General features: G+C 41.3%; 1 protein-coding gene across 6 annotated transcripts in view; it reads right to left on the reverse strand.

Moving 5' to 3' along the window:
* Positions 1-25,610, reverse strand: part of usp54a (ubiquitin specific peptidase 54a) — an 87,830-nt gene that overhangs the window by 11,046 nt on the left and 51,174 nt on the right. For 4 of the 6 annotated variants that reach the window (XM_034682023.1, XM_034682024.1, XM_034682022.1 and 1 more), the window contains 14 exons: positions 18,217-18,309; positions 17,937-18,071; positions 17,713-17,826; positions 15,626-15,708; positions 12,336-12,438; positions 12,070-12,216; positions 11,755-11,904; positions 6,589-6,757; positions 6,062-6,253; positions 4,670-4,804; positions 2,382-3,069; positions 1,852-1,967; positions 1,386-1,550; positions 1-117 (listed from right to left, as the gene is read on the reverse strand). The exon at positions 1-117 is cut by the window's left edge and continues 3 nt beyond it. In XM_034682023.1, the coding sequence (XP_034537914.1) occupies positions 1-117; positions 1,386-1,550; positions 1,852-1,967; positions 2,382-3,069; positions 4,670-4,804; positions 6,062-6,253; positions 6,589-6,757; positions 11,755-11,904; positions 12,070-12,216; positions 12,336-12,438; positions 15,626-15,708; positions 17,713-17,826; positions 17,937-18,071; positions 18,217-18,309 (2,407 nt within the window). The remainder of the gene's footprint in view (positions 118-1,385; positions 1,551-1,851; positions 1,968-2,381; positions 3,070-4,669; positions 4,805-6,061; positions 6,254-6,588; positions 6,758-11,754; positions 11,905-12,069; positions 12,217-12,335; positions 12,439-15,625; positions 15,709-17,712; positions 17,827-17,936; positions 18,072-18,216; positions 18,310-25,610) is intronic. The other 2 variants (XM_034682026.1, XM_034682028.1) reach the window with 1 other exon arrangement.

The following is a 25,610-nucleotide window of genomic DNA, read 5'->3' on the forward strand; positions in this document are numbered from 1 at the left end:
CTGCTTCGTTGACAGCTGACAGTGCCGCGGCGACCTCCCCCGCCTGCTCCAAACGCACTGACTGGTCCAGCAGAAGCTCTGCTTCTGACACACACCGCTCAAAGTTGTCTCCTTTACCTAAAGCACCAACACATAACACACTTTGTGATTCTGCATCCAAGGTCTGACAAAGCAAATCTTCTGGGGTCATTTTAGCAACAGCTTCTCCAATGACATCAGTAACAAGTGCAACAAGAACCAAAGTGACTGAATGCAGTAATATCTGCTCTACCTCAAGCTTTGTAGTGAAATGTTTTTTTCCATTATAGTCAAATAATGACAATCCAAACAGTGGGAGTTTATTTACTGCCAAAGTGTGACTGCAAGAATTAAATGAGAGAAACATTAATCTTCATATTATCTAAACTTTTTTGTGACCAAAACCAACATTTTAACCAGATTTCAAAATTGCTGACAGGTCTAGATAGTTATTTCAGGTGTAGGACAATTTACAGGAAAGATCTCTCTGTTGATAGAGCTTTGTTTGTTAAAAAGTAAGATCCATTCTTTATTACACAATACTGACTTTACACCACTGTCTAAGAGCAACAGCACTGCAAACAACATGATGCATACACACACACACACACACGCACACGCACACAATTCACTGCTGGGTAGATCATTCCATCTTTTGTCTGTCTGCTGAGCTGGGACCTTTCAGCTGCTCAATGAGGATTGTTCCAGTTTTGCAACACAACACAACACAACACAACACAACACAACACAACACAACACAACACACACACACACACACACACACACACACACACACACACACACACACACACACACACACACACACACACACACACACACACACAGGTAAAAATACGCATAAATGCACACTTAGAGTTTTAATGAAACGTCTTCTTTAAACTGACTTTGGATGGCATTATTTTGAGCTCCAGAGCAGTTTAGGCTTTGAATAGGAAGTTTAAAGTCCCGAAATTAGAATCAATACAGCGCTCAACATGAGCAATGTTTTGAAGCGACCTATTTTCTAGTAATATTAGCGAAAATTTAAATTCCAACTAACCGACTTGTCTAAAGATGAGGAAACAGTCAAAATGTAGCACATTTTTCTTAACATGGCTAAACACGGGATCCCAGAGTCTGCTAGTGAATTAGCTCTAACCGATTTGCTGAGTGTGGCTAACATTAGCAGAGCTAGCACCACCAGCCCTCTGTCCTTCTTGCAGGTTAACATTCACATGCCTGTGTTGGTAGACATTGTCCTGGTTGAGTAGTTTTATGCCAGTATAACCGGACACATACTGTATAGCATTAACTCCATTTTATTATCATCATTGTTGTTGTGCGCATGTATGTAAGGATGTGTTTACCCTGGATCTGCAGCTGGTCCAGGTCCAGGTACTTGCTGGGACGGGGGTTAAAGCCTAAGGCCGCCTCCCTCTCTTTTTCCTGTCTTCTATGATGCTCCTCCTCCCTCGCTCTCCTCTGAACCTCCTCCTGCAGTTCATCCAGCTCACTACGGCCTGCAGGGGGTGCTGGTCAGGACACACACAAACACAAACACAGTCAACACTGTGAACTATAGGTATGGACTTTGAAGACAGCAATATGAATGTAAGACTGTTTTAAGTCCACACGTCCATGTAAACCAAGGCTTTCGTCATATCACAGATCAATCTGTCTTCACCATCTGGATGACATCACTTTGTGAATTCAACGAAGAGGTGTATTCTCTGAACACACCTCCAGCCCAAATATCAAACACACACACATACACACACACGCACACGCACACACACACACACACACACACACACACACACAGAGGTGTCATACCAAGGCCAGTAGAGCTGAGCTCCTGCAGCAGAGCACCACTGCTTTTTGACCTCGAGTTCTTCCATGACGGTCCAGAGGAAGAAGAGGAGGATGGAGCCTTCTTCACAGCACACTCCCTGAAGATCAAAGAGACGTTCATATGAGTAATGTCCACTGATATTGAAGAGAATTATTTGAAACAAGCCCCACTGCATGAGTCACAGTTCAGCTTAATGTCTCTGATCACAGTAATTCTAACAGATGAGTATCAGTTTTAAAGCCAACCTCTTTTCAGAGCTGCCTTTCCTCAAACAGAGGGCTGAAGTAACATTATCTGTAGGGAACACTCGGACGCTACAGGGGTGTAGTTTAGTGTAAAGAAGTCATCCTTCTGTGATCCAGGGCCAGAATTATAATGACAGGTATATATGAAACAAATGGGGTATTTATTAGGGCTTTTATTATTTACTATGTGATCAGAATCCTTTGTTTTAGTTCCTGTATCTCTCTAGCTGACTAAAGTAATTTATGAGGTTTTGCTGTGCACTCACCGGTCTCCCACGTTCAGATCCAGGCTGACCGGGCTGCTGCTGTTCCTCTCGCTGCTCTCATATCCGCTCTCCATCCTCTGGATCAGCCTGGGAGGAGGGGGAGGAGGAGGAGGTAGCTCAGCTCCTGCTCTGTCTCCAGCTCCTCTGTGGCTGCTAAAGGAGGTTGGTAGAGTCCAGGAAGAACCAGGCCTGACAGATGTCACCTTCTCCTGGCCTGGTAGGGAAGAGTCTGCTCCTTCAGCAGCTGGAGCTCCACCATCGTCGAGCAGGGAGGCTCCAAGTGGACTGTACCCCGCCTGCCTTCGCCTCTCCCTGTTGAAGATACTGTCGATATTGAGCGCCTCCCTACGTGGCCTCCATGCTGGCCGGTACCTCCCTGACCCAGCTCCTCCAGAGCAGCTGGACTTGGACTCGCTGCTGGTGCTGTCGGCCTCCCAATCCTGGGGTTTATTGGAGGAGGAGCAGGGAGCAGGAGCACTGACAGGGTGGTGGTGGTTGTTGGTGGAGGAGGTGATTTCAGATAGGACGGCAGCAGGTAAAGAGGAGGAGGAAGAGGAGGAGAGGGGTCGGTTGTGGATGATGTTGCTCATGGTCTCCCTTAAATCTCGCAGGCGACTAGTTGAGGATGAGAAGGAGGAGGACGGTTTGGGGAGGTGACGAGGTACTTTCTTCTCCTTCAAAGTCTCTCCTGTGGGGAGGGGAAACGATACGAGGGGGGAGAAAAGAGAAAGGGAAGACAAGAGGAGGTAAAGGAGAAGAAAGGAAAGTAGAGGAGAAAAGACAGAAAGACAAAACAAAAGGAGAAGCAAGGAGGAGAAAAGTAAGGGAGGAATTTGGAAAGCAGAGAGAAAAAGATGAAAAAGCAGGTAAGTGAGTTGAAATAAAGAGTAAGTAACATCAATGAGCAGCAAAAATGAAAGAAGAGAAAGAATGATTTAATGAATCGCAACTAAACAAATGATACTAGCAGCTCGCTCATCCTCCTGCGTTGTTTCAGTTTGACACTTTATTATTTCCTTTTTCTTAAACTACAGAGATAAGCTGAAGTTTTAGTTTAAATGACTAACTACGTATTCAATCTAACCTCAGAGACTTCCTGTTTCCTCAGTGTTTTTGCTCTAAAAGACTTGACTTTAATAGTGCTGAAGGCTGCTATAGATATAAGCAGAAACACCATCACTAGTTAGAGCCAGTTTGTGACATAAACAAAAAACAATGCTGTTATGAGTCATTGCATTTATGTTTAAATCTTACATTCTAAGTTTTTAATTTGATATAATTATGTAGTCTTTAAGTTAGCCTTTAGTGACCTCTCTCATTACTTTAAACTATTATTATCAATTTGAGTGTTTAAAGCTGCAATGAGGGACTTTCAGTTTAAGTCAATTTTGTCGCCCCCTGTGGACAAAGTGTACCTGATTTCTCTTTCTTGATTTTTTCCTGTAAATGTGCTGATAGTGTTTTTGTTTAACAGAGTTTAATGTAGCACTAATCTAAAAATCTTTGCTGTACATAAAGTTTTTTAAAAGTATGTTTCCGCAGAGTGCAATCACTTCACCTGACACTTATGCCTTAGCAGCAGCTTTAAATACAGCTTCATAAATAGAAATTGTCAGTCATGATGCTGGTGATCCTGTTTTCTTTTTGAAGGTCACACAGAGGCATCAATGTTAATTTGAACATGCTAAAATCTCCTAAAAGCAGTTTAAAATGTACCCTGTGTTTTGGAGTCATGTATAGTATGTTATTGTATTTTATGAAATTGTATCCTTTATGGACTTAGAATTTCCTTAAAAATATATTATTATCACTCTTATCATCATCAGTATTTAAACAAAACTATCATTTCATTAGTACAGTTCCTGTTGTGTTTATTTGACATCAAAATAATTTCATTTCCGTTGATATGTGTAGCCGGAGAAATAGTAGTAATAGCAGCATCTTCCCTCAAAACAGCCATTATTTGTAATGACTGCTTATGTCACATGCTTTTTAAGGAAACACTTACAGCGTATATTATTTTATCATCACACATCATTTCAGTGTTTTTCTGTCCCTGTCCACACTTCGTTTCTGCCTTCATATTTAAAACAAGTGTATATATTTTTCATAAAACAAAACTTGTCAGTTTCAACTCTTAAAATGTTGTCTTTGCACTACTTTTAATTTAATAGAGGAAATTGAGGTGGCATTTGTATCTTTATCGGGCTTTGAAAATGAATTCTCAATGGAATTCTTTTTTTTTTTCTTTAATTCCCCAGCCCCTAATTTGCACAAATCCCGCCTACCCTCACTGTGGTAACCGGCTGACGAGGCTTCGTTGTCAGGTTTAGATCGCCGGTGGCGGCTAGAGCTCCGCCTCCTATCCCCGGCCCCGCCTCCCTTCCTCAGAGATTGGTGCTGCTCACTGTCGGTCACGTGGCCTTAGCAACAAAAAGCATGTCGATGTTCACAGCATGGTCACCACATTGCTCCACACAATGACAGAAAAAGAGAGGATGAAGGACAGAGTCTTAGAGTCTGATGGGCTACACAGCAGGGTCACTCAGGGTCAAATATTCTCAAATTTAAATATAGTTTAGAGTCTTATTAAATTATTCAACCTCAATGTGAAGGGAGGAATTGAAATGTTAAAGAAGTGGGCATGCAAACCTTGCTGTCTTTTATCATCAACATGCAGGACAAACAGCTCATGGTCTGTGGTGTATGAAGCTGCTGATATCAGACTAGATCACTTTATAATTATATTTCAGTAAGGATCTTGTCATTTTTTAAGAAATGCAGACCCAATGTGTTCTTTAAATTAGCCAGTGTTTTGGTGTCTGGATAGAAACTCAGGACTTCCTTGGCCCCTTTAGTCTTAGTCTAAACCTCAGTCCAGGATATAACATTGAGTGTTGGCATCTCAAAGCATAAACCTGCAATAATGTTCATTATTAAAAAACTAACCCACATATTATCAATTCATCCTTTAGCCTCATGTGAAAGAATGACTGGATATTGAGTTTGCACTTGTCTTTGTAATTCATCAGGGATGAATGACATATTATAAAATCTAGCTTCATTTAACACTCTTAAGATAGAACAACTTTATAATCATTGTTGTTTTTTTTGGTTTTACATATCTTTGATTGGATATAAACAGATACTGTCCATTGAAACATCCAAGGGCTTTAAACTTGAATCAGACAAAGGAAGTGTAGAGTTTGTAGAGCCAGTGTCGCGAATTAACTTCAACAACGGAAAAGGAAATAGATGAAAACGGGGTTTCTTTCGGAAGTATGAACAACTCTTCTTATACGTGCAACACATTCCTAAGCATCATGTTACCGCATTTCCTGAATAAAGTTCCTTGTATTTTAAGGAAATACAGTAATGGGATGATCGAACACTTTATTTGTTTGGGTTATTGACAGAAAATCAATCCATAGCTTCAATGATTACTAGGCCATTCATAATAATTTGTTTCTCTTCTAGAGTGTGGATTTACCGCTCTTCTCAGTTTCATGGTTTTAAAATGTATATTTTCAGGTTTGAAGCTGCTGGTAGACATTCAAAATTTTCATCTCCAACTCTTTCACCAATAAATAAAACTGTCTACCTAACTTTTTTTAATGCCTACCCATTCAGGCCTCCTAATTTCATCCACAAAGGTGTCTCATTCCCCCTCAGCTACCCACCTATGGTATCCAGGCTGCAGAGCGAGGTGTGCAAGGGTCCATCTGGGCGCTCGATGCAGATGACGGTTCCCTGGGAGTCAGAGGAGTAGTGACTGGCCAGGGACTCATGGTGCGAGTGGGAGGGCTGTCGGTACGAGTAGCTCTCCGTCGACGAATCGGTGCGAGTGTCGCTGGAGATAGACTGCTCGCGGCCTGGTTGGGGGGGTGCAGGGGATGGGGTTAGTACACAGGTTGGGGCGTCAGTGGAGAAGTCCTCGTGCTCAAAAATACATTTACAGAAATTTAGAACATCGTAGACTGATCATAACATCTCTGCTGCTGTAAAAAAGTAGACTTCTGGTTCTAGTACAACAGCCACAAAGACCACTACTTCAACTACTTCTCCAACTGTTAGCTGTCTTTCAGTTACTCCAGTCTCGTCTGTCATAGAACTACCATGACTACAACAAGCACTACTAAGTCTGGTTTAGTTACCTGAATGTTTGCTGTTGTGCTACTACTACGACTCCTAGCTGTGTTGTAGTTACCCGAGTCTTCGCTGTCGTAGCAGGCCTTGTTGAGCTGTTGGAGATCGAAACGTGAGGGCAGATCCTGCACTGACACTGGAGTCCCACGGGGGTCTGCGTAGAGCAGCAGCAGAGGCTGGTAGTGGCCTTTAATGCAGCGTGAGACTACGTCCTTCCACTTGGGACCAATCTGCAGAGGAGTGAGAAGAACGAGAAGTAGAGGATAATCAAGACAGAGCAAAGGAGAAGGCTTTAAAAATTCAGACGTAGAAGAACAGACACTCAAACCTCTGGTGAGTGGACAAATATTAAAAACAATGTTTATCTGTCTACCCAGAGCTGATATGACGGCACTGGTAAAAGATCTGGTGAAGAATTGTAACATTCTGATTACTTATTTGAGAGTAATGGGTAACCAACCTTTACCCAAACCAGATGATATTTGGTACTGAAGTGCATCCAAATAATTACAATATCATTAATATTCACTCAGATTCCTCATCTTGCTCTGTTATATTCTTTGAAAACAGTGCCTGTTTATGATAACTATTGACAATTTCCAATTGAATGTCATGAAAAGGCATAACATTTAAGATATTTTTCAAAAAGTACAAAAGTTTTTCTCTAAAATCATCCCTCTCACGATTACCATAAAAGGTTGGGTGGGTTGGGTCTTGATTGCTGGGTTTATTTTGGTCAGCCCAGTATTCTGCTATTGGGCTGACCAATAAACACTTTGAAGAACTGAGGCTTTCTTTATTATAAAGAAAACATTTCAGGAGTAGTTTCTCAAATTTAAGTGGCGTAGACAGTGAAAATCTGCACATAGGTAGTGTCAAAGTCATTGTGTTCCCGCTCTATAATTGTATAACTAGACTGTTTTTGAGTGGCATGTATCATCCACAGTTTCTACTGCTGGTTTATGCAGCCTCATTATCTGTTCCAAACCATTAAGCTCACGTCCCCCTAAGGACCGATTTCCTTAAAAATCTCACTTTCTTCTGATTGACCAGCGATCACAAGCCTTTGAGCACTTTTTGCCCTTACACATTTAGAATCAAACTGTAAACCTGCTACAGCTCTCAATTTGGTCATACAGGGATGGCTTGTAGCAACAGCCCCGGGACAATATACTCCTGCAGTAACCCCCCACAGGACCCTGTATGGGACAGGATCATAGTACACATCGAAGTCCACTAAACACATGTAGACTGGATGAAAAAGCTTCCATGACCCCCCCAAAAGCCCTACAAGGGTTAAGAGTTGGTCCACTGTTTCACAGCCACAACAGGATCTGCATTATTTCTCATTGCCTGAAGCCTCGCCTCCAGAACCCTAGAATAAAGAAGCCACGAGTAATATAAAAGCTTTTATGACTGAAGTGAGAGCTTGGTTTGCACACTCTGATCAAGTTCAGGTGTGTTTCCAGTACATGTCGACCTGCGTCAGAGATTTCCCTTGTTGCTGATTCTGTTTGTGATCTTCATGGACAGGATCTCAAGAAGCATCCAAGGGGAGGAGGGTTTCCGGTTGGGGGGCCTCAGAATTCTATATCTGCTTTTTATAGATAATCCGTTTCGGTTAGCTAGCACCTCCAAGTCAGAGGCCATGACTCTGAGCTAGGAAACTGCAGTTCCTTCCTCTGCGTCAGGAGTGAGTCTTTGCCCCAACTGAGGCGTCTCAAGGTCTTGTTCACAAGTGGGGTAAAATGGACTGTGAGATTTAGGGGTGTGTTGGTGCTGCGTCAGCAGTAAAGCAGGCATCATTCTGGTCTGATGTGATGAAGAGGAAGCTGAGCCTGAAGGCAAAGCTTTGATTTACTGTTTGATCTATGTTCCAAACCTCACTTAGGGTCATGAGCTTTGGGCAGGGACTGAAAGAATGAGATTGCGGATACAAGCCACCAAACTGAGTTCCCTCCAAAAATGTGGAGCCTCAGGGAAAGGGTCAGGAGCTCCATCCTAGATGAGCTGAAGATGGATGGATGGACGGATGGATGGATGGATGGATGGATGGATGGATGGATGGATGGATGGATGGATGGATGGATGGATGGATGGATGGATGGATGGATGGATGGATGGATGGATGGATGGATGGATGGAAACCTACTTGGTACCAAAAATTGCTGTTCCTGATGAGCAACTTCTCAAAATCACACATCTGTGAACAACTATAACGAGAGATCCAACTTGTTTGATTCTAAGCTTTCCTTAATTCAGCTGAGGTAAAGCTATGGTGTAAAGGGAACCTTGGATGAAGACTCCAAAGCCTTGTTGAAGAGCATCAGAGAGAAACTTAATTTTCACCAAACATAAATGTTAGTTTCAGAGGGTAATTAAATAATTCCAAAATTAAAGACCTGATCAACATCTCCAAACAAGCTAGGCAAATATTAGCAGCAGCTTAGCAGCAAGCCTGACATTATTCGTCTGCTAGAGAGGGGTGAAGAAATTCCGATTGTGCAGGTGAACCTGTGAAAGTCAGTGTTTTTAATATTTTTGAATCAACTTTATCCTTAAAAATTAAAATAAAAATGAATTCATGCTGAAAAGGTGTGACAAACAACTTAAGCACAAATCAAGAAAAAATAATCTAAAGTCTATGTAGACCATCTGGCCTCTCATTATCAGGTATTCATCAAACTGCATAGCATGTATGCATCCGATAATTTTTTTTTGGTATTGACATACATTTTTTTATCTGTATGTATGTCTTTATCCATACATACAGTATATTTCCCCTGTCTTGTATAAAAAAATTACTTAGTATTTTGCTATATTAGCCTCAGCTATTATTACAGAAAACATATCTGGAGTTCATCAAGGTGAGATGAGAACATTTGAAGTCTTTTAAGTCTTTGTTATAAGTGTTGATACTGGACCTAAACAAAAGTATTAAAATCAGTTCATCTCACACTAGGACTGATTCACTTAACAAACCAAACTCGAACACTGAACTCACAACTCAGCCCGAGTGATGTCACATGTTCACAAATAACACATTCTCATTTCCAAACAAAAACTTTCCACATTCAATCATCCACAGAGGTCTTGCAGAAGCAGCTTGAGAATTTACCAGTTGCAGTCAGCTCGTCTGGTTCACCTTGAAAACACAGCTCAGCAGGTTAAACAGTGATGGCAGCTGAAATGTTCGAGGCCGTTCCAGCCCCTGCTTCGTCAGGCTTCCCGCTCTCTTTCTGTTTGTCTTTTTGTGTGACAGAAATCCTCCCGTTTGTTATTCCAACCTTTCCTCCATTTTCCAAAAGTCCACTTCCAGCTTTTTTCGCTCTAAGGCGACATCACTAAATCCAAAATGCTTCCTGTCCATCTACCGTGGAAAAATGTGTTTTTGTTCAGGAGAAAAAGATACTGAATAAAAGTGTGCAGTGTGGGCAGAAAGTGTCAGCTATGGTGGGATATGTGTGTGTGTCAGTGTGTGAGTGTGTGCTCTAACCACACCCTCGGTTCTGTCCAGCTGTACTGATAAACAATGGAGGGATATCCTTGTTTTTACAACCAGCAGAGAGAGAGGGACAGAGAGAGGGAATGTGATATCTCATTCCAGCACTGTTATTAGAGTGCAGCAATAATAGAAAAGAGAGCAAAGCTTGAAGAGTGAGACAAATTCCAATTTGAGAGTAAAAAAAAAGAAGACAGGAGGCAGGGAAAGGGGGAGAAGAAGAGAGTTGGAGCAAGGAAGAGGTCAGATGGGTTGGATGGACAGGAAAGAAATAGCACTGGGTACTACATGAGGTCATTTCCTGTCCTTAAACTGGCACAAACACTCTATACCTGTGAGGACACACACTGAAATAACCTAGCCACCTCTAGTGTTGGAAGAAGTACTCTTCATACTTTTACATCTGCTGTGTGTGACTCCAAACTAATCCTAGTTTTGATTTTAATCATTACAAATTGTGAACTATGTATATCTAAAATAAGAGGAGATCCACTGCAGATATATATTACAATATAACAGTGAGTTTGAACGAATAAGTTTCACATGCTGTATTAACATGAATCCAAATATGCCACAGAATTACACTCAGTAATGGTAAAATGCTGCTTGCTGCTAGAGCACCATTTTTTAATTAACTGCAAACCATTCTGCATCACAGTAATCAAATAGAAAAATGTTCATGGCCACAGATATTTTAGTTTTCATTAGACTCACTGTCATTTGTGCTTACAGGAGCTTACTCTCTTTATTCACTAAATATCTTCTCTCTGTAGTTATATCTGCATCACATTATGCAATGCTAACAGTAGTACAACCAATTTATGTTTCTGATATCAAGCTAGTAGTGATAATTAGACTTTAACCCCAACTTATGAAATAATTGACACATAACCTGTACTAAAGCTTGTATTTAAGTGACAATAATTACTGTACATCAAACTGTAAAAAATAGTCATAACTCATTTTAGCTATAAAAGTCCTGCATATAAGAGCTTATGGGGCTAAAAGTTCAAAGGAACCAGAATGCAAATGTCGTTTAAGTACTCAAATTACAAGAACTTTAGGGTCAAACACAAGGTACTAAAACTTTAAGAAAGGATGAACACTAAGTGAAGTAACCCACCCCACTACGCCCTCTACTGACCACATGGCTCCTCATGTCCCCCCACTTATTAGTCTGAACACAGCACCGCATTACTGTAAAACAATTACTGATGCATTAACGTCTTCATTACTTTACTGTTATGGCTGATAGATATACAGCTCATTCTAATTGATATACTTGTATATGCTGAGATTGATGAAGTGTTATTGATTTGGTAATATGGGACTGTATTTGATCATAAATTCTCTGTAGTGCTGAATACAGTGATATCATTCACATAAGTCATATCGCCTTGCTTCACATTGTCTTATAGTTCTTTTGTCTTGTGTGTCTGTGTACTTAACTCTAATGTACAGTTCTGTCTCAGGCCTTGGCTTAATAGAATAAGTCAGATAGAGTTGGATTGCCTCATGCACCTCATGAGCTTCAAGACGCCAAATCCTATCCACCTTTATGAGTGAATCCATAGTAGATAGATGATAGATAATAAGAGGAGACAGAGCAGTGGGGCATTCTATCTCCAATTTAACCAAGGACTTTATAGTTCATGATCAACACATGTAACTCTTTTAGTCTAACTTTGAGTCGCTCTAAGTGTCACAATACATGACTGAACATACCTCCTTTACGTGTGCGTCATCAAAGTACATCCATCGTCGGATTTTTGTCTGGAAAAAGAAGGTAGAGTAGTGCTTTCCGTAGTAACACACCATGCCCACCAGGTAGAGCTCTGATTGTCGAGCCTTCTCCTCTGTAACTCTGTAAAACAACTGAGAGAGAAGAAGACAAAAGGAGTGTTTCAGTAAGGACTTTGAGCTTGTGTTTGACCCTGAAAACTTTGCAGTGGATATGCTCCACCAGTGCTTGCATTGCTTTATTGTTCTTCCCTGCTCCTGTGTCAGATTTGTTTTCACAGCATTTATTAAATGTCTTACATCTCCCAGACGGAGGCAGGTTCCCAGAGTGTGTATGACGTCTTCAGCGAGGTCTGAGTGATCCGAGTCCCACACTAGACCGATGGTGATGATCTCCGGGCTGTTGAGGAGGACACGAGCCATCCTGAGCTGCTGACCACACTGACTCTGAGGAAGAGGAGGAATGATAAGAAATAAAAGTTTAAACATACATGTAAGACCAGTTAATGTTTGATATCTATATGTGATATGATTTGTAAAATTTTAGGTGGTTGAAAATCCCTCACCGGACAACTGCGCAGGTCGCCCATGCTGGCGTTCCGCAGAAGCTCCCCAAACATGCCAGGAGTGGCTTTCTCTCTAGACTCCAACATCTTCACTGCCTGGTTACTGAGGAAGACAGGGAGTGGAAGAGGATGAGATCTCTACCTCCCATTTTTGATTTTCTATCACGTGGAACAAACATCATGTGGTCTCGTATTTCGTTCAGCTATCAGGGAGGTGTTTTAAGTTTAAAGCATGTTTGGATGTGAATCAGCTGACTGAAGGAGTTGCACACAGCGGAGACGCTCAGCTTGGGGCTGTGGCTGAGTGAAAGGTCTCGATGAGCATTTTTTTTCTCTGCTGCTGGACTGATTATGACTCGGTTGCGCTCCTGGCTGACACCTGACCACGTTCACATGGTTATTTTTCTCAATAAGAACAAGTAGACAGAAAAATGGACACTGTGAGTCTGAAATGTGTTTCTGTTCAGTTCTCTTGTTGAAGTCTGAAACTTCACTTTTATGACTGTATGTCCACGGAGAATACGAGCCTGCTCCACACGTTGATATTCAGCGTGGTTAACATTTTGAACACCTCAATACGATCCGTAGCTATTCAATACTCTCAGTTATATACATTGTGTCATGAAGGAAAATTTTATTCAGGGGAAAATGCATTTGGCTTTGTTTTTGACATGGAAAATGTTTAATATGTTATTTTAATGATTAATTGATAATTGACAGTTAACATTTCCAAAGATCGATCGTGGAAAATACTTAAAATATACATCCCTACTACAGATACTTATGGAGGAAAACAGAATAAAGGAACAACTTTGTGGCTTTTAAAACAAGAGCAGAGAGACTACAGTGGGGCAAAAAAGTATTTAGTCAGCCACTGATTTTGCAAGTTCTCCTACTTAGAAAGATGAGAGAGGTCTGATTTTCATCAGAGGTACACTTCAACTATGAGAGACAAAATGAGAAAAAAAATCCAGGAAATCACATTGTAGGAATTTTAAAGAATTTATTTGTAAATTGTGGTGGAAAATAAGTATTTGGTCATCCACAAACAAGCAAGATTTCTGGCTCCCACAGAGCTGTAACTTCTTCTTTAAGAAGCTCTTCTGTCCTCCACTCGTTACCTGTATTAATGGCACCTGTTTGAACTGGTTATCTGTATAAAAGGACACCTGTCCACAGCCTCCAACGGTCAGACTCCAAACTCAACCATGGCCAAGACCAGAAAGCTGTCGAAGGACACTAGGAAGACAATTGTGGACCTGCACCAGGCTGGGAAGAGTGAATCTACAATAGGCAAGCAGGTTGGTGTGAATAAAACAACTGTGGGAGCAATTGTAAGAAAATGGAAGACAAACAAGACCATTGATAATCTCCCTTGATTATCTGATCTGGGGCCCCACGCAAGATCTCATCCTGTGGGGTCAAAATGATCATGAGAACGGTGAGCAAAAATCCCAGAACTACACGGAGGGACCTGATGAATGACCTGCAGAGAGCTGGGACCAAAGTAACAATGGCTACCATCAGTAACACACTACGCCGAGAAGGACTCAAATCCTGCAGCGCCAGGCGTGTCCCCCTGCTTAAGCCAGTACATGTCCAGGCCCGTCTGAGAGCATATGGATGATCCAGAAGAGGGTGGGAGAATATCAAGTGGTCAGATGAAACCAAAATAGAACTTTTTGGTAAAAACTCAACTCGTCGTGTTTGGAGGAAGAAGAATGCTGAGTTGCATCCCAAGAACACCATACCTACTGTGAAGCATGGGGGTGGAAACCTCATGCTTTGGGGCTGTTTTTATGCAAAGGGGACAGGACGACTGATCCGTGTTTAGGGAAGAATGATCGGGCCATGTATCGTGAGACATCGCCAAAACCTCCTTCCATCGGTGAGAGCATTGAAGATGGAACGTGGCTGGGTCTTCCAGCATGACAATGATCCCAAACACACCGCTCGGGCAACGAAGGAGTGGCTCCGTAAAAAGCATTTCAAGGTCCTGGAGTGGCCTAGCCAGTCTCCAGACCTCAACCCCATAGAAAATTTGTGGAGGGAGTTGAAAGTCCGTGTTGCCCAGCGACAGCCCCAAAACATCAGTGCTCTAGAGGAGATCTGCATGGAGGAATGGGCCAAAATACCAGCTACAGTGTGTGCAAACCTGGTGAAGACTTACAGGAAACGTTTGACCTCTGTCATTGCCAACAAAGGTTATGTTACAAAGTATTGAGTTGAACTTTTGTTATTGACCAAATACTTATTTTCCACCATAATTTACAAATAAATTCTTTAAAAATCCTACAATGTGATTTCCTGGATTTTTTTTCTCATTTTGTCTCTCATAGTTGAAGTGTACGTCTGATGAAAATTACAGACCTCTCTCATCTTTCTAAGTGGGAGAACTTGCTAAATCAGTGGCTGACTAAATACTTTTTTGCCCCACTGTAGATCAAATAACACGGACGTTAAAAACTGCTGTCTCGTGACTAAAAGGATCACAAGATAAAACATGTCAGAAACGGTCCTATCCAACAAAATTATCTGGTCTGATTTAAGCATTTGTTTGTGGTTATTTATGTAGGAGGCATGTTGCCGTGTCACAAAAGCAAATAAAGAAAAGAAAGATCAAGACAACAATAGGTTATTGAGGCTAAAGATTGATAATCACCAGCTGGACTTTTTACTCAAAATAATTTGTTTCAACTTGAAGCTGGATGTGAATCAGCTGACTGACATCAGTGCAGAGGGTCCACTTGCTGCAATGACCAGAGTATTAATTCACTTAAAAGGAAGAGAAGTTCCCAACGCTGTAGAGCAAATGAAAATTATGCCCGTTTACTTGACCTGCTCTTGTCTTTGTTTTTGTGAAATATAATCTGAGAGAGCAGTTTGATCAAATCCTCATCGAAGCCTTTAAAACGCTTCATATTTCTACAAACACTAAATAGTTCTGAAACAAATGGCAAGAGTCTTCACTTTGACGAGGGAAGGACACACACGCCTTCCCACCTTTTCCCCTCTGAATCACCCATGGCTGTGTGTGTGTGTGAGTGTGTGTGTCTGTGTGTGTGTGTTTATCTGTGTGAATGCATGAGCAACATCTCAGCAGCCAAAATAAAGAGAGCGATTAGTTGGTTGCCTTGGTGACCCTCAGGGGTAACCTAGCGACAGAAGTGGGAGGGGAGGTGTGGCCTCAACTTACCTCTCCAAGACGAGATCTAAACAAAGAGATTCACTCACACACACATACATACACACACACACACACACACACACACACACACACACACACTTACCACAGGGAGGTGGTGGAGATGTAGTGGACCATCTGAATGAAGGGCAGTGGGTCTGAGGACGCTCCACAGCTGCTGCACACACACTGAAACACACAAACACATCCAGTAAACTTAAACGCACACAGATGGTCTGACGGGAAGATTCTGCAGATAAGTTGTATTTTTGTTTTGGTTTCTGGGGACATTTATTCAGTTGAAGCTGAACATACTCAGCAACACTAATTGGAAATTTGAAAGTTAGGAAGACGGTTTAAAAAACAGATTTTTTGCTGCACTTCTATGCAAATGTAAAAAGAATAGGGATGAGTTTAAAACACCAAAAAGCTAAATCTCTTTCAGACGATATCTGATTGGATCTCATTGTGACCAGACACCTTCCCCCTCTCTGGCTCTTTTGCAGAAGCACTTGTGAGCGATATGTTTACTGTTTAAATACCGTGTACTTAATACTGTGTAATCATGCATCTTAAGAAGTTTTTAGTTAGAGTACTCTCCTTTTTTTCTTTTTTGAAACCAGAACACTCCCAACACAAAAATCTGGCTCCTCTCCCACAAATTCTTTATTCAGCTGTCTGTTTATAGAGATTCTGCACCTGCTTTTATTTTGGAACAACTGAAAGAGGAATAAGCAAAAAGTGATCTGCCTTCCCTGCAGATGCTCCTGGCTGCTTCAACACTGCTTGTAACATTATGCATTCATTAAATCAATAAACGTGCAATGTGATGCAGCAACACATGAAGTCTTATCCTCGGCTGCAGAGAGAATTAACTCTTAAGCTTTTAGCATTATTATTTCAAAGATTTTTGTAACATGACTGTGCAAACAACTATCTCTCTTGGCTGCTTGTGGGAATTTTAAAAGGCTGATTCACAATTCATTGAAGTCGGTCTTAAAACAGATGTCTTGTTTTATTCATTTAAAGTTACTGTAAAAGATCTCATGCTATAATGGAGGAGATGGAGAACAAATTTCAGAGCTTGTTTTGAGTGAAAATGTATTTTAACCTGAAGTTAAAAAGAGGCTTCAGCAGCAAGATTCAAATATATTTGTAGTATTAAAATCCATTAATGTGTTACTAATTCAGCTTTAGGTGTTTGGAAACACAAAGAGGAACTTAAAATTGAGAGGATCCTAAAAATAACTGTGTAACTTAGACTCCTTGAATCATTTTGTTAACTACAGAAAATTGTGTATCGTCTAATGGTGCGTTCACACCAAACGCGAACGATCGCGCTAGACGCGCGAATGATTTGTGTTTACTCGCGCGAATGACTCGCTCAATTCGCGCATAAAAATCACGTGTAAACGAGTGCCAAGACGCGAATATACGTGAGAGGGAGGGGGGCTCCCACGCCACAGCTGTCTGTTGTCATCAAACAGAATACAGTGGAGGCTGGCTTGACTTTCGTCTCTGAAGTGGAGGCTGGCTTGACCGCAGTAACAAGGTTGAGCTCGCGGACATTGAATGGGGAAGCCGGTTATACTAAAGTGGGCAGAGATAACTTCCTACTACTACAATCGATAGCTGACAGACAAAGTTTTTCACAACTCACCACATAATCCTCCTCCCTCTCTGTCCTCACAGTGAGCTCCTGTTTATTCCTCATCCCATAAGAACAGGTAGAGTCACAGAGTTTGGGGAAGCTGCACAGTGATAGAATCAAAGTGTCCCATATATTCCAGATGAGGGAATCCCCGTTGGAATCTCCGCTGGTCCATACGTCACACAACACACGTCACCGGGGGATCTGCACGCCGATTGGCTATCGCGCTGCGATTCATTCGCTTGAGTTCAGACCTCTACTCGCGTCTACTCACGCCTCTGCATTGACTTTACATGTACTTCATTCGTGCGAATGATTCTATTCGTGTTTGGTGTGAACGCACCATCAGACCCATGACTAAATATTTCGTCCATCTCTTAATATCCAGCAGGGAAAGAAGGAGGAAAAATCAAATGATCTGTCATGCCATTTAGTCTACCTCTATGGTTTTAAAGTTGTCTGATGTAAGTTTGAATCACATGATATTTCTTCCTGCAAAGGGCTGAGCTAGTGGACTCTTCTCAGATTATTTCCCATCTCACCTGTTCAAACAGCGTCATGGCAAACTTCTGGTGGGGAATGCAGTGTCTGGCTGTGCAGATGTCTTCTTTGGTCTCGTCTGCAATATGGAAGTGGATCCTCATCAGTATGTTTTCCTGCAGAAACACAAGAGCCCAGGGTGTGAATCCTGCTGCTTTAAATACCTCACAGTACTGCTTTAAAGTGGTCGATAAGTCAGGACTGCAGCATGTGTGTGTTGTCTTACAAAGCACTCTGCAGCGTCGTCCATGATGCCCAGCTGAAACCTCTGCTCATCCTGAAAGGTTTTGGCCAGGGCGCTGCGAAGAGCGTCTGATGGTAGAACTTTCTCACTGCTGTACTGAAACTGAGCAAAGATGCTCTGAAGAAGGCACAGTTGAACAGGTAAGAAAAGGGAGGCTTAAATCGTGTTACTCTTTCACAAATTCTTACACATGCACAGATATCTGTTGATAGATTAATAACATATCCATGATCAGCTTCAGGTATCAGTCAGTCTGACTCACCTTCAGAGCGCAGAAAATGCACGAGTCCTCCATGCACTTGTGAGTCGTCAGCTGACGGAAACTACGTCTGAAGATATCGAGGTGCCACAGAACCTAGAGACAGAGAAGAAGGGAACACATTAACACAAACTTAAAAATTTACATTAAGGGTTCAGTAGAAATAAAGTTGACAAGACTGCTGGTGTTCAACAATTATGACGATGGCAACCCTACCACTATTTTCTATTTTCTACACAAAGTCTCTGTTTTATGCACAGATCTGACCCCCACACCTCATCAGACACCAGCAGAATATATAAACACGGCGACTTTAAAACATCCTTGATTTCCCTGAACATTTCTAGGCACCCTCCCAGTCCATCCCACAGAGCCAGGAGACAATTGAACCCTCTCTGAAAGTGGAGTCCAAAGGCTGGAAATGCTCACCTCTGCCAGAGGAAGTGAGTAGACTAGAAGCTCGAAACTCTACCCAGCTCAAAAAATAAAAGTCCAAAGCCTTCAAAATCCTGAGGATTTATGCGTCCCACTGCTGCAGCATCTACTCACACTCCCCTTAAGACGCAATGTTCTGCCTTTACATCAGCTCACAGCCAATCACCTGTCAGCACAGACACTGCTGACCTGAAACTACAGCCGACCAATCAGAAAGTTTTTTTGTTTGGTGACCTGGGGATGCGGATGTGTCAAAATCACTAGAAATGAAACTGAATGTGTGCGTGTGTCTGGTGTGTGTGTGTTGGCATGTCACTCTGTGTTCATCACTCTCTCCATCTGCTTTAGGAGCCGATTGGAACTTCTGCGTGACAAAGACAGAAGTGTGTGAAAGAAATGGACTGTGTTTAAGTGAGACTGATGGTCAGAGATGGTGTTTGTGTGTGTGTGTGTGTGTGTGTGTGTGTGTGCGTGCGTGCGTGCGTGCGTGTGTGCGTGCGTGTGTGTTTGCGTGTGAACAAGATGACAAATATGGGAAAAAGACAGAATGTTTGATGTTCAGAGGGCAAATGTCATTAAGGGTTTGCTCATTGCTTTTTTAAATGTGTGTGTGTGTGTGTGTGTGTGTGTGTGTGTGTGTGTGTGTGTGTGTGTGTGTGTGTGTGTGTGTGTGCGTGCGCGTGTGTGTGTGTGTGTGTGCTTGTGTGTGTGCTTGTGTTCAATATAAAATACATTTTGCAATTTTGAATATATTGTACTACACAAGCATCAAATATCTTTATATTCTAGGGTTGCTGGATTGTTAAAGGTGCAGTGTGTAATATAATTAGCTGCGTGTACAAGAGCAGACTTGGTAGAAATGGAATATAATATTCATAAGTATGTTCAAATCAGTGAATAATCAACCGAAAATTATTTTTGATTCACTTAGAATAAGCCTTTTATATCTGCATAAGGGTTCCCTTCAATGGCAGACGCCCTCTTGCACCACCATGTTTCCAAAGCATCAAACCAGAAACAAAAATGTTTCTGTATTTAGTAGGGGTGTGTGATACCACAAATTTTGGTTTCAATCCGATACCAAGTAATACAGGCCCAGAATCGCTGATATCGATACTGATACTTTCTATTGTTAAAAGTATCTTATGTACATGTGTGTTAAAACACAGGACAGTTTTTAAAGGCAAACAACAAATACTCTGCCTAAAGCATTTCCCTTCTCCTCCCTTCTTTTCTCTTGAAACTCAGAGTTCTCTTTGACGTGGATTTTTATATGTTTTAACAAATTGGTGGTGTTACCACGTTAGTGAACAGCCTTCCTACACACGTCGCACTTCGCTACATTTTTAGTGACAGCTGTAAAATAGCTCCACAAGATGCTCCTTCTACTTTCAGCCATCACTGCATGCAATGCATGTCTGATTGGCACCGTTAGTCAGGGCGCGTGCCGTGGAGCGATGCACGTCAGCGATGCGCGATGATTGATCCGTTTGTTCGTTGTTTGAGCACACAGGACAGCAGCAGTGGAGAAGCAAAGAGTGCATGCACTAAGTGTGTTCAAGAGAACGGAACATAGTTTGCACAGACAGCCCTGAAACGGATAAAACCTAGAAGAGGGAAACTCAAACTGGTATCGATCCTATGACGCTACAATCGATCTTCAAAAACGAAGTGTAGTATTTGTAGTATCCATATTTGGGATCAATCTGCCCACCCTTAGGATTTAGTTAATGGTCGCACAGATGCAGAGAAGTGGAGAGTGTTTGTTGTGTGCAAAGGAATGTATTGTTGGACATTTTTGATGGTAAAATATTGACAAATGAAGGATCATACTTCTCATGCATTTCAGGAGCGTCTTGTCTTCAAAAGTCACGGCTGCTTCACTGACCAAAGGGGTGAGCAAAGGAGCGTTTCAATCTAGATATAGCTGAATGTTCCCATTTCTACCATTTCTTAAATAACAAACCTACTAAATCTTTTTACAGCTACAAAATCTTTTTACACAAGCTCAAGTTGTATCCGTGTGAACAAAACCTTTATTTTCTTACACACATGCACATTCAATATCTTGGGCTACATAGCTTCTTTCCACACTCGCACACAACTCGAACGTCTGACCTTTAACTTCTTCTATTATTCTGAGCTCCCTGCTGCTACAGAGACATGTTTGCAGCAGGCATGATGCTGCTGACTGAAACTATCCACCATCACAACAAACTCTACCGTTTGTGTGGAGGTGGAAGACATCTCCTGAGGGCCGAAACGACAAACTAAATCATGATTTACTAATGTTACTGTCTGCACTGGATAGAGGGAATATTTAAAAGTCCAACTACCACCGAGGAGAATAACTGAAATGATTCATACAACTTTCTTTGACCTGCAGGTGCCCTGGATACATATTGATAAAGCAGGTTGTGTAAACATTTTGCTTCCCCTTATACAGTCTCTTTAATAATTTACCCCATCAGACATCTCTCATCGTCTTATTTTTCAGTTCATCCTCGGGTCAGAGGTGAAATCACAGCGATGCTTGTGGGGACTTGTTTGGTTCAGTTTAAACTCACTCTACCTTGAATGTGCACTAGTTTGGTTTGTTTCCACTGAGCTGAAAGCTGTCAATCAATGACGGGTCAGCCTGAAGAGAGGGGTCTCTGGTGCTGCTTGTTTGTGTGTGTGAAAGCAAAACATCACAGAATATACAGTGACTAATTTAACTTAGTGTAAGCCTCATGGAGAGCATTTCCCCTCTTCTTTCTTGTTTCTTTTTTATTTATGACATATATGAGGTCCAGTTTTTAACTCATAAAGCTCATAATAATTACCTTCACTGGATGATTTTCCTTCACACTGCAAGACTCCATGTTTGCTGTTTCTGCAGTGTCAATAAGCAGCAGACCAGATCTAAAAGGCACAATCTACTGAAGACCTGAGCGGACATGCACCCATACAATGCCTTTACTCCATAGTGTCTTAATTAATGCCATCCTTTCACTTTCTTTATTGAGATCTGACTTATTTATTGAACTCATTATCTCAAAATCAAAGCTGGTTTTCTGGTGAGAATGACTTGATCTCAGTTGTTTTTTCTGGATCTTTGTCTTTTGGATTTATTCATGTCATTATTTTGAGTTGACAAGGCTTATTTCAAGAAAAGGTTACTCAGCCACTCCCGCTCCAGTGCTCACATCACACTCATCCTTCAGCACCTCCACTGGCTCCCCATACAGGACCGAATCCACTTCGAGATCCTGCTCATCACCCACAATCCCCTCAATAACGTTGCCCCTTCATACCTGACCCACCTCCTCAAACGTCACTCCCCATCTCTTTGCCTAAGATCCTGAGATGCTAATCTCCTGTCCTCAATCACCAAGACCAAGTACCACACCCTGGGGAACAGAGCCTACTTCTTCAGAACCTACCTCATCAAAAAAGCCTACAAGATCTTGACTGATGCCCTTTCTACCTTTTGGTCTTATCATGCTGCTAATACTGTGTTTTATGTGTTTTTTTAATGTGTCTTTAAATGTTTTAGCCTGTCTTTAGTGTCTTTGATTTTGCACTGTCAAGCTGATGAGAAACCATTGGATCATTTTGTTGTGTGTGTCTGATTTACCTTTCATGTTTTGGGGGGTGCTGTATCACAAATTGCCTCTTGGAGGACATTAAAGATTTTCAAATCTTCTAATCTTAACAGTATTTTGTTTCACTTAGTATGAAAATACAAAAGGAAATGACAATAAAGTGAATCTTGACCTCTACTCCCTCCCGACTCTGTTTTGTTTGTATTTTATTTTTATTTTTTTCATGTCATGTAAAGCACATTGAGCACTTACAAAAGCACTATATAACTCCTATCAATTATTATTGGATCATTTTCTGACTATTGAGAAAACAAAGCATAGGCTAGTCACTGTGGTCGGCCAGACCACAGCACAGTGACATGCTGCCATTGGCCCACACTGATGAGGTTAGTTAGGCCTATTTCTGTTTGTCATGTGCTTTTGTAGCTCTGAGTATTTGAGTGATGATCATCTGACAATATGTTGACATCTCAAGAAATCAATATAAATCCACTTATCACAGTAAAATGAAAAAAATAAGATGTGTGCATGCAGTCTGCTAAGGTCTTCTGTAGTCACACCACAGGATCTGTTTAATATCAAACTCCTGATCCCAAAATGCCTAAACTTTAAAAGCTTAATGTCTGGCCTCAGCTGCAGCAAGCGCATGGACTTAACATAATCACTTTGATGACACCTTTTATAAAATGACATGTCGGGGAATTTGGATCCAAGCTCTCAGAAACACGCAAACTTTCCATTTCTAAAAGAATCTGTTTGAACTATGATGAGTAAATAACAGCTTGGATGAGATTCAGGTTGGTTCATGTAAAACTGTTCCTGTACAAGTTTCAGAGAGGATTCTTATGAGCCAAAGTAAAGTAGTTCAGCCTTTATGAATCAGTCCAAAGTCATGAAGGACAATTTCTACACTCACATGCAAACACACACACACACGTACACAGGATTTTAAGCAGCTGTGACGGCAGCGTGTGAAGGCAGCCAGAGGTTTCATAACAGGATCAGAAACATCAGCGCAAACACAAACTGAGGAGCAGCAGTTCACTATGTCACTGAGCTGAAGCTGCAGATGATAAAAATAATTATATAATAGTATTATATGAGAGCGATTCTGTGTGTCTCCACTCAAACCACAATATTTACACATTCATCTTCAGGTTAAAGGATTTGACGCTGTTTAGTTCAATCCTCTGGTTCTCTCCTGCTGAGCGGCTCGGATTCCAGACATGCAGGAATGTTTTCATCAATGTATTTATGAGAAAAAAACACCCAGTCTGGAGGTCAGCGTCTTCTGATTTGAATCCTTTCAGTGATGTTCAAAGATACTTCACCGGGTTGAAATGATGCTACTTTTTAAAGGCTCACATTTTGGGAGGTTCAGAGAGAGGAGACAAAAAGACACAAACTTGACTTCTAGAGCTGCAACACTCGATTAAGCATTGAGTCAATCAACAGAAATATGAATTAGATTTACTGATCAATTATTTTGGTAATATATCAAACAAAACTACTCTGTATTTCATAGCTAGAGTTCTACAATGTGAGGGTGTGTATCTTGTTTCTGTTTTATATCTCAGTCTGTGTTTTGGATTGTTCAGACACACAGAGGAGAAACATTAACACATCACTCCAGACTCTGGATATAAACACTAATCATATATATTACATTCAAATATTGAGAAAACAATCTACATGTAATCCAAAATTATTCAAAATTAGCTGTTAGTTGGTAAAGACGATACTTTGATGAGATACTGAAAGTACCAGAGTGAAAAAATCGTCAAGTATCCTTAGGGATGAGCATATCAAGACAAAATACTGTTCCATTATCACTGGCATTCATTCAGTGATTATTCGAACCGGGCGGGACAAGGTGCTGCTAGTAGCGGGGACTGGCAGTGTCTGTCTCAACCTTTATGTTGGTGTTTCTGTGACGCAGCACCGTGCCATATACATTTACTTTTTACAGCCATGCTAAGTCTCAGCGATTAACTCTGTTTCTGAATCTAACACCACTACACACGTATGTCCAGCGACTGTCAATCAATCAATCAATCTTTATTTGTATAGCGCCAAATCAAAACAAACGTTATCTCAAGACGCTTTAACAAACAGAGCAGGTCTAGACCGCACTCTGTGTTTACTTGTAAACAGAGACCCAACATCAAGACAGGATAAGACTCAGTCTGATCTCATCTTAATCCACTATGAGCATTGTAACTTGCAGTATTTAGCTCGTTACAATGGTGAGGAAAAACTTCCTTTAACAGGCAGAAACCTCAAGCAGAACCAGATTCATGTTAGACAGACATCTGCCTCGACCGAGTTGGGGTTGGAATGTTGCTAATGTATTTGTCTTCATTTGCTATAGTATATATATATATTAACAAATAATAATAATAACAACAACAACAACAACAATAATAATTTGTATTATTATTATCATTAACAAATTTGTCTTAATTCTTCTGTTATTTATTGCGGTTAGCGAACAGCTTTAAGACGCTCTATAGCCACGGTCAGGCGGGAATACGGCATTACAACCAGGCACATGTGAAAACGATGAAATTAGTATTTTCAAAATGAGATAATATTCGCATCAAATCTTCCATTTTTAATAAGTGAAGGAATATTCGAGCATTCTGCCAAAATATGAGACAGAGGTTTGATTCAAAAAGAGAAGACATTTCTGCAGAATGTTGGTGGTGCATACAACAACACAAAAAACTGCAGTCAATTTAAGTGATCAAAGCATTACAAATAAAGGTTCTCTTCAAAATCTGTCGCCATTTATTCAAAAACAACACCGCCTTTCTTCTCAAACAGACATTGTAGTGAGGTGAGAGCTCCAGGGTGAAAATGATATATTTTTGGGCATGCATCCTAAGTGAAACATAATGTAGTGTCAGCAATTTGGGTGTGTTTGTTTTCCCTTCCTGTCCCCCCCACTAGCACCAATATGTTGCTTTGTTCCTGCAGGAAGAAGCTGCAGCGTTCAGCAGCTCAGGCAGGTAACAAACCATCAGACTGTAACAGGACTGCTGCTGTGATGATATGTTTAGAGCACAAATAATAAATCCTGCATATCACCATCCCATATGTAAAGCAAAGGAAAGCCTCTTACAGCACTGCTCTCCTGGAATGGACAGGATCTTTACCCATGAGAGCGATGTGTGAGAACACAAATCATCACATCAGTTACAGCAGATATTGAGCTGACTCTGCTTTCCCCCGCTTCACAGTCTGCTTAATCTCAGATGGAGCAGATGTCTGAACAGAGCAGGTAATTGTTGGGGTTGATGTGCGAAAACTGCTCGACAAAGACAACTTATAAATGGGATGCCGGTAAAATGTTGAAGTTCCCTCAGGTCGACT

Source organism: Notolabrus celidotus, chromosome 4, assembly GCF_009762535.1.
Source record: "Notolabrus celidotus isolate fNotCel1 chromosome 4, fNotCel1.pri, whole genome shotgun sequence".
NCBI classification, from domain to species: domain Eukaryota; kingdom Metazoa; phylum Chordata; class Actinopteri; order Labriformes; family Labridae; genus Notolabrus; species Notolabrus celidotus.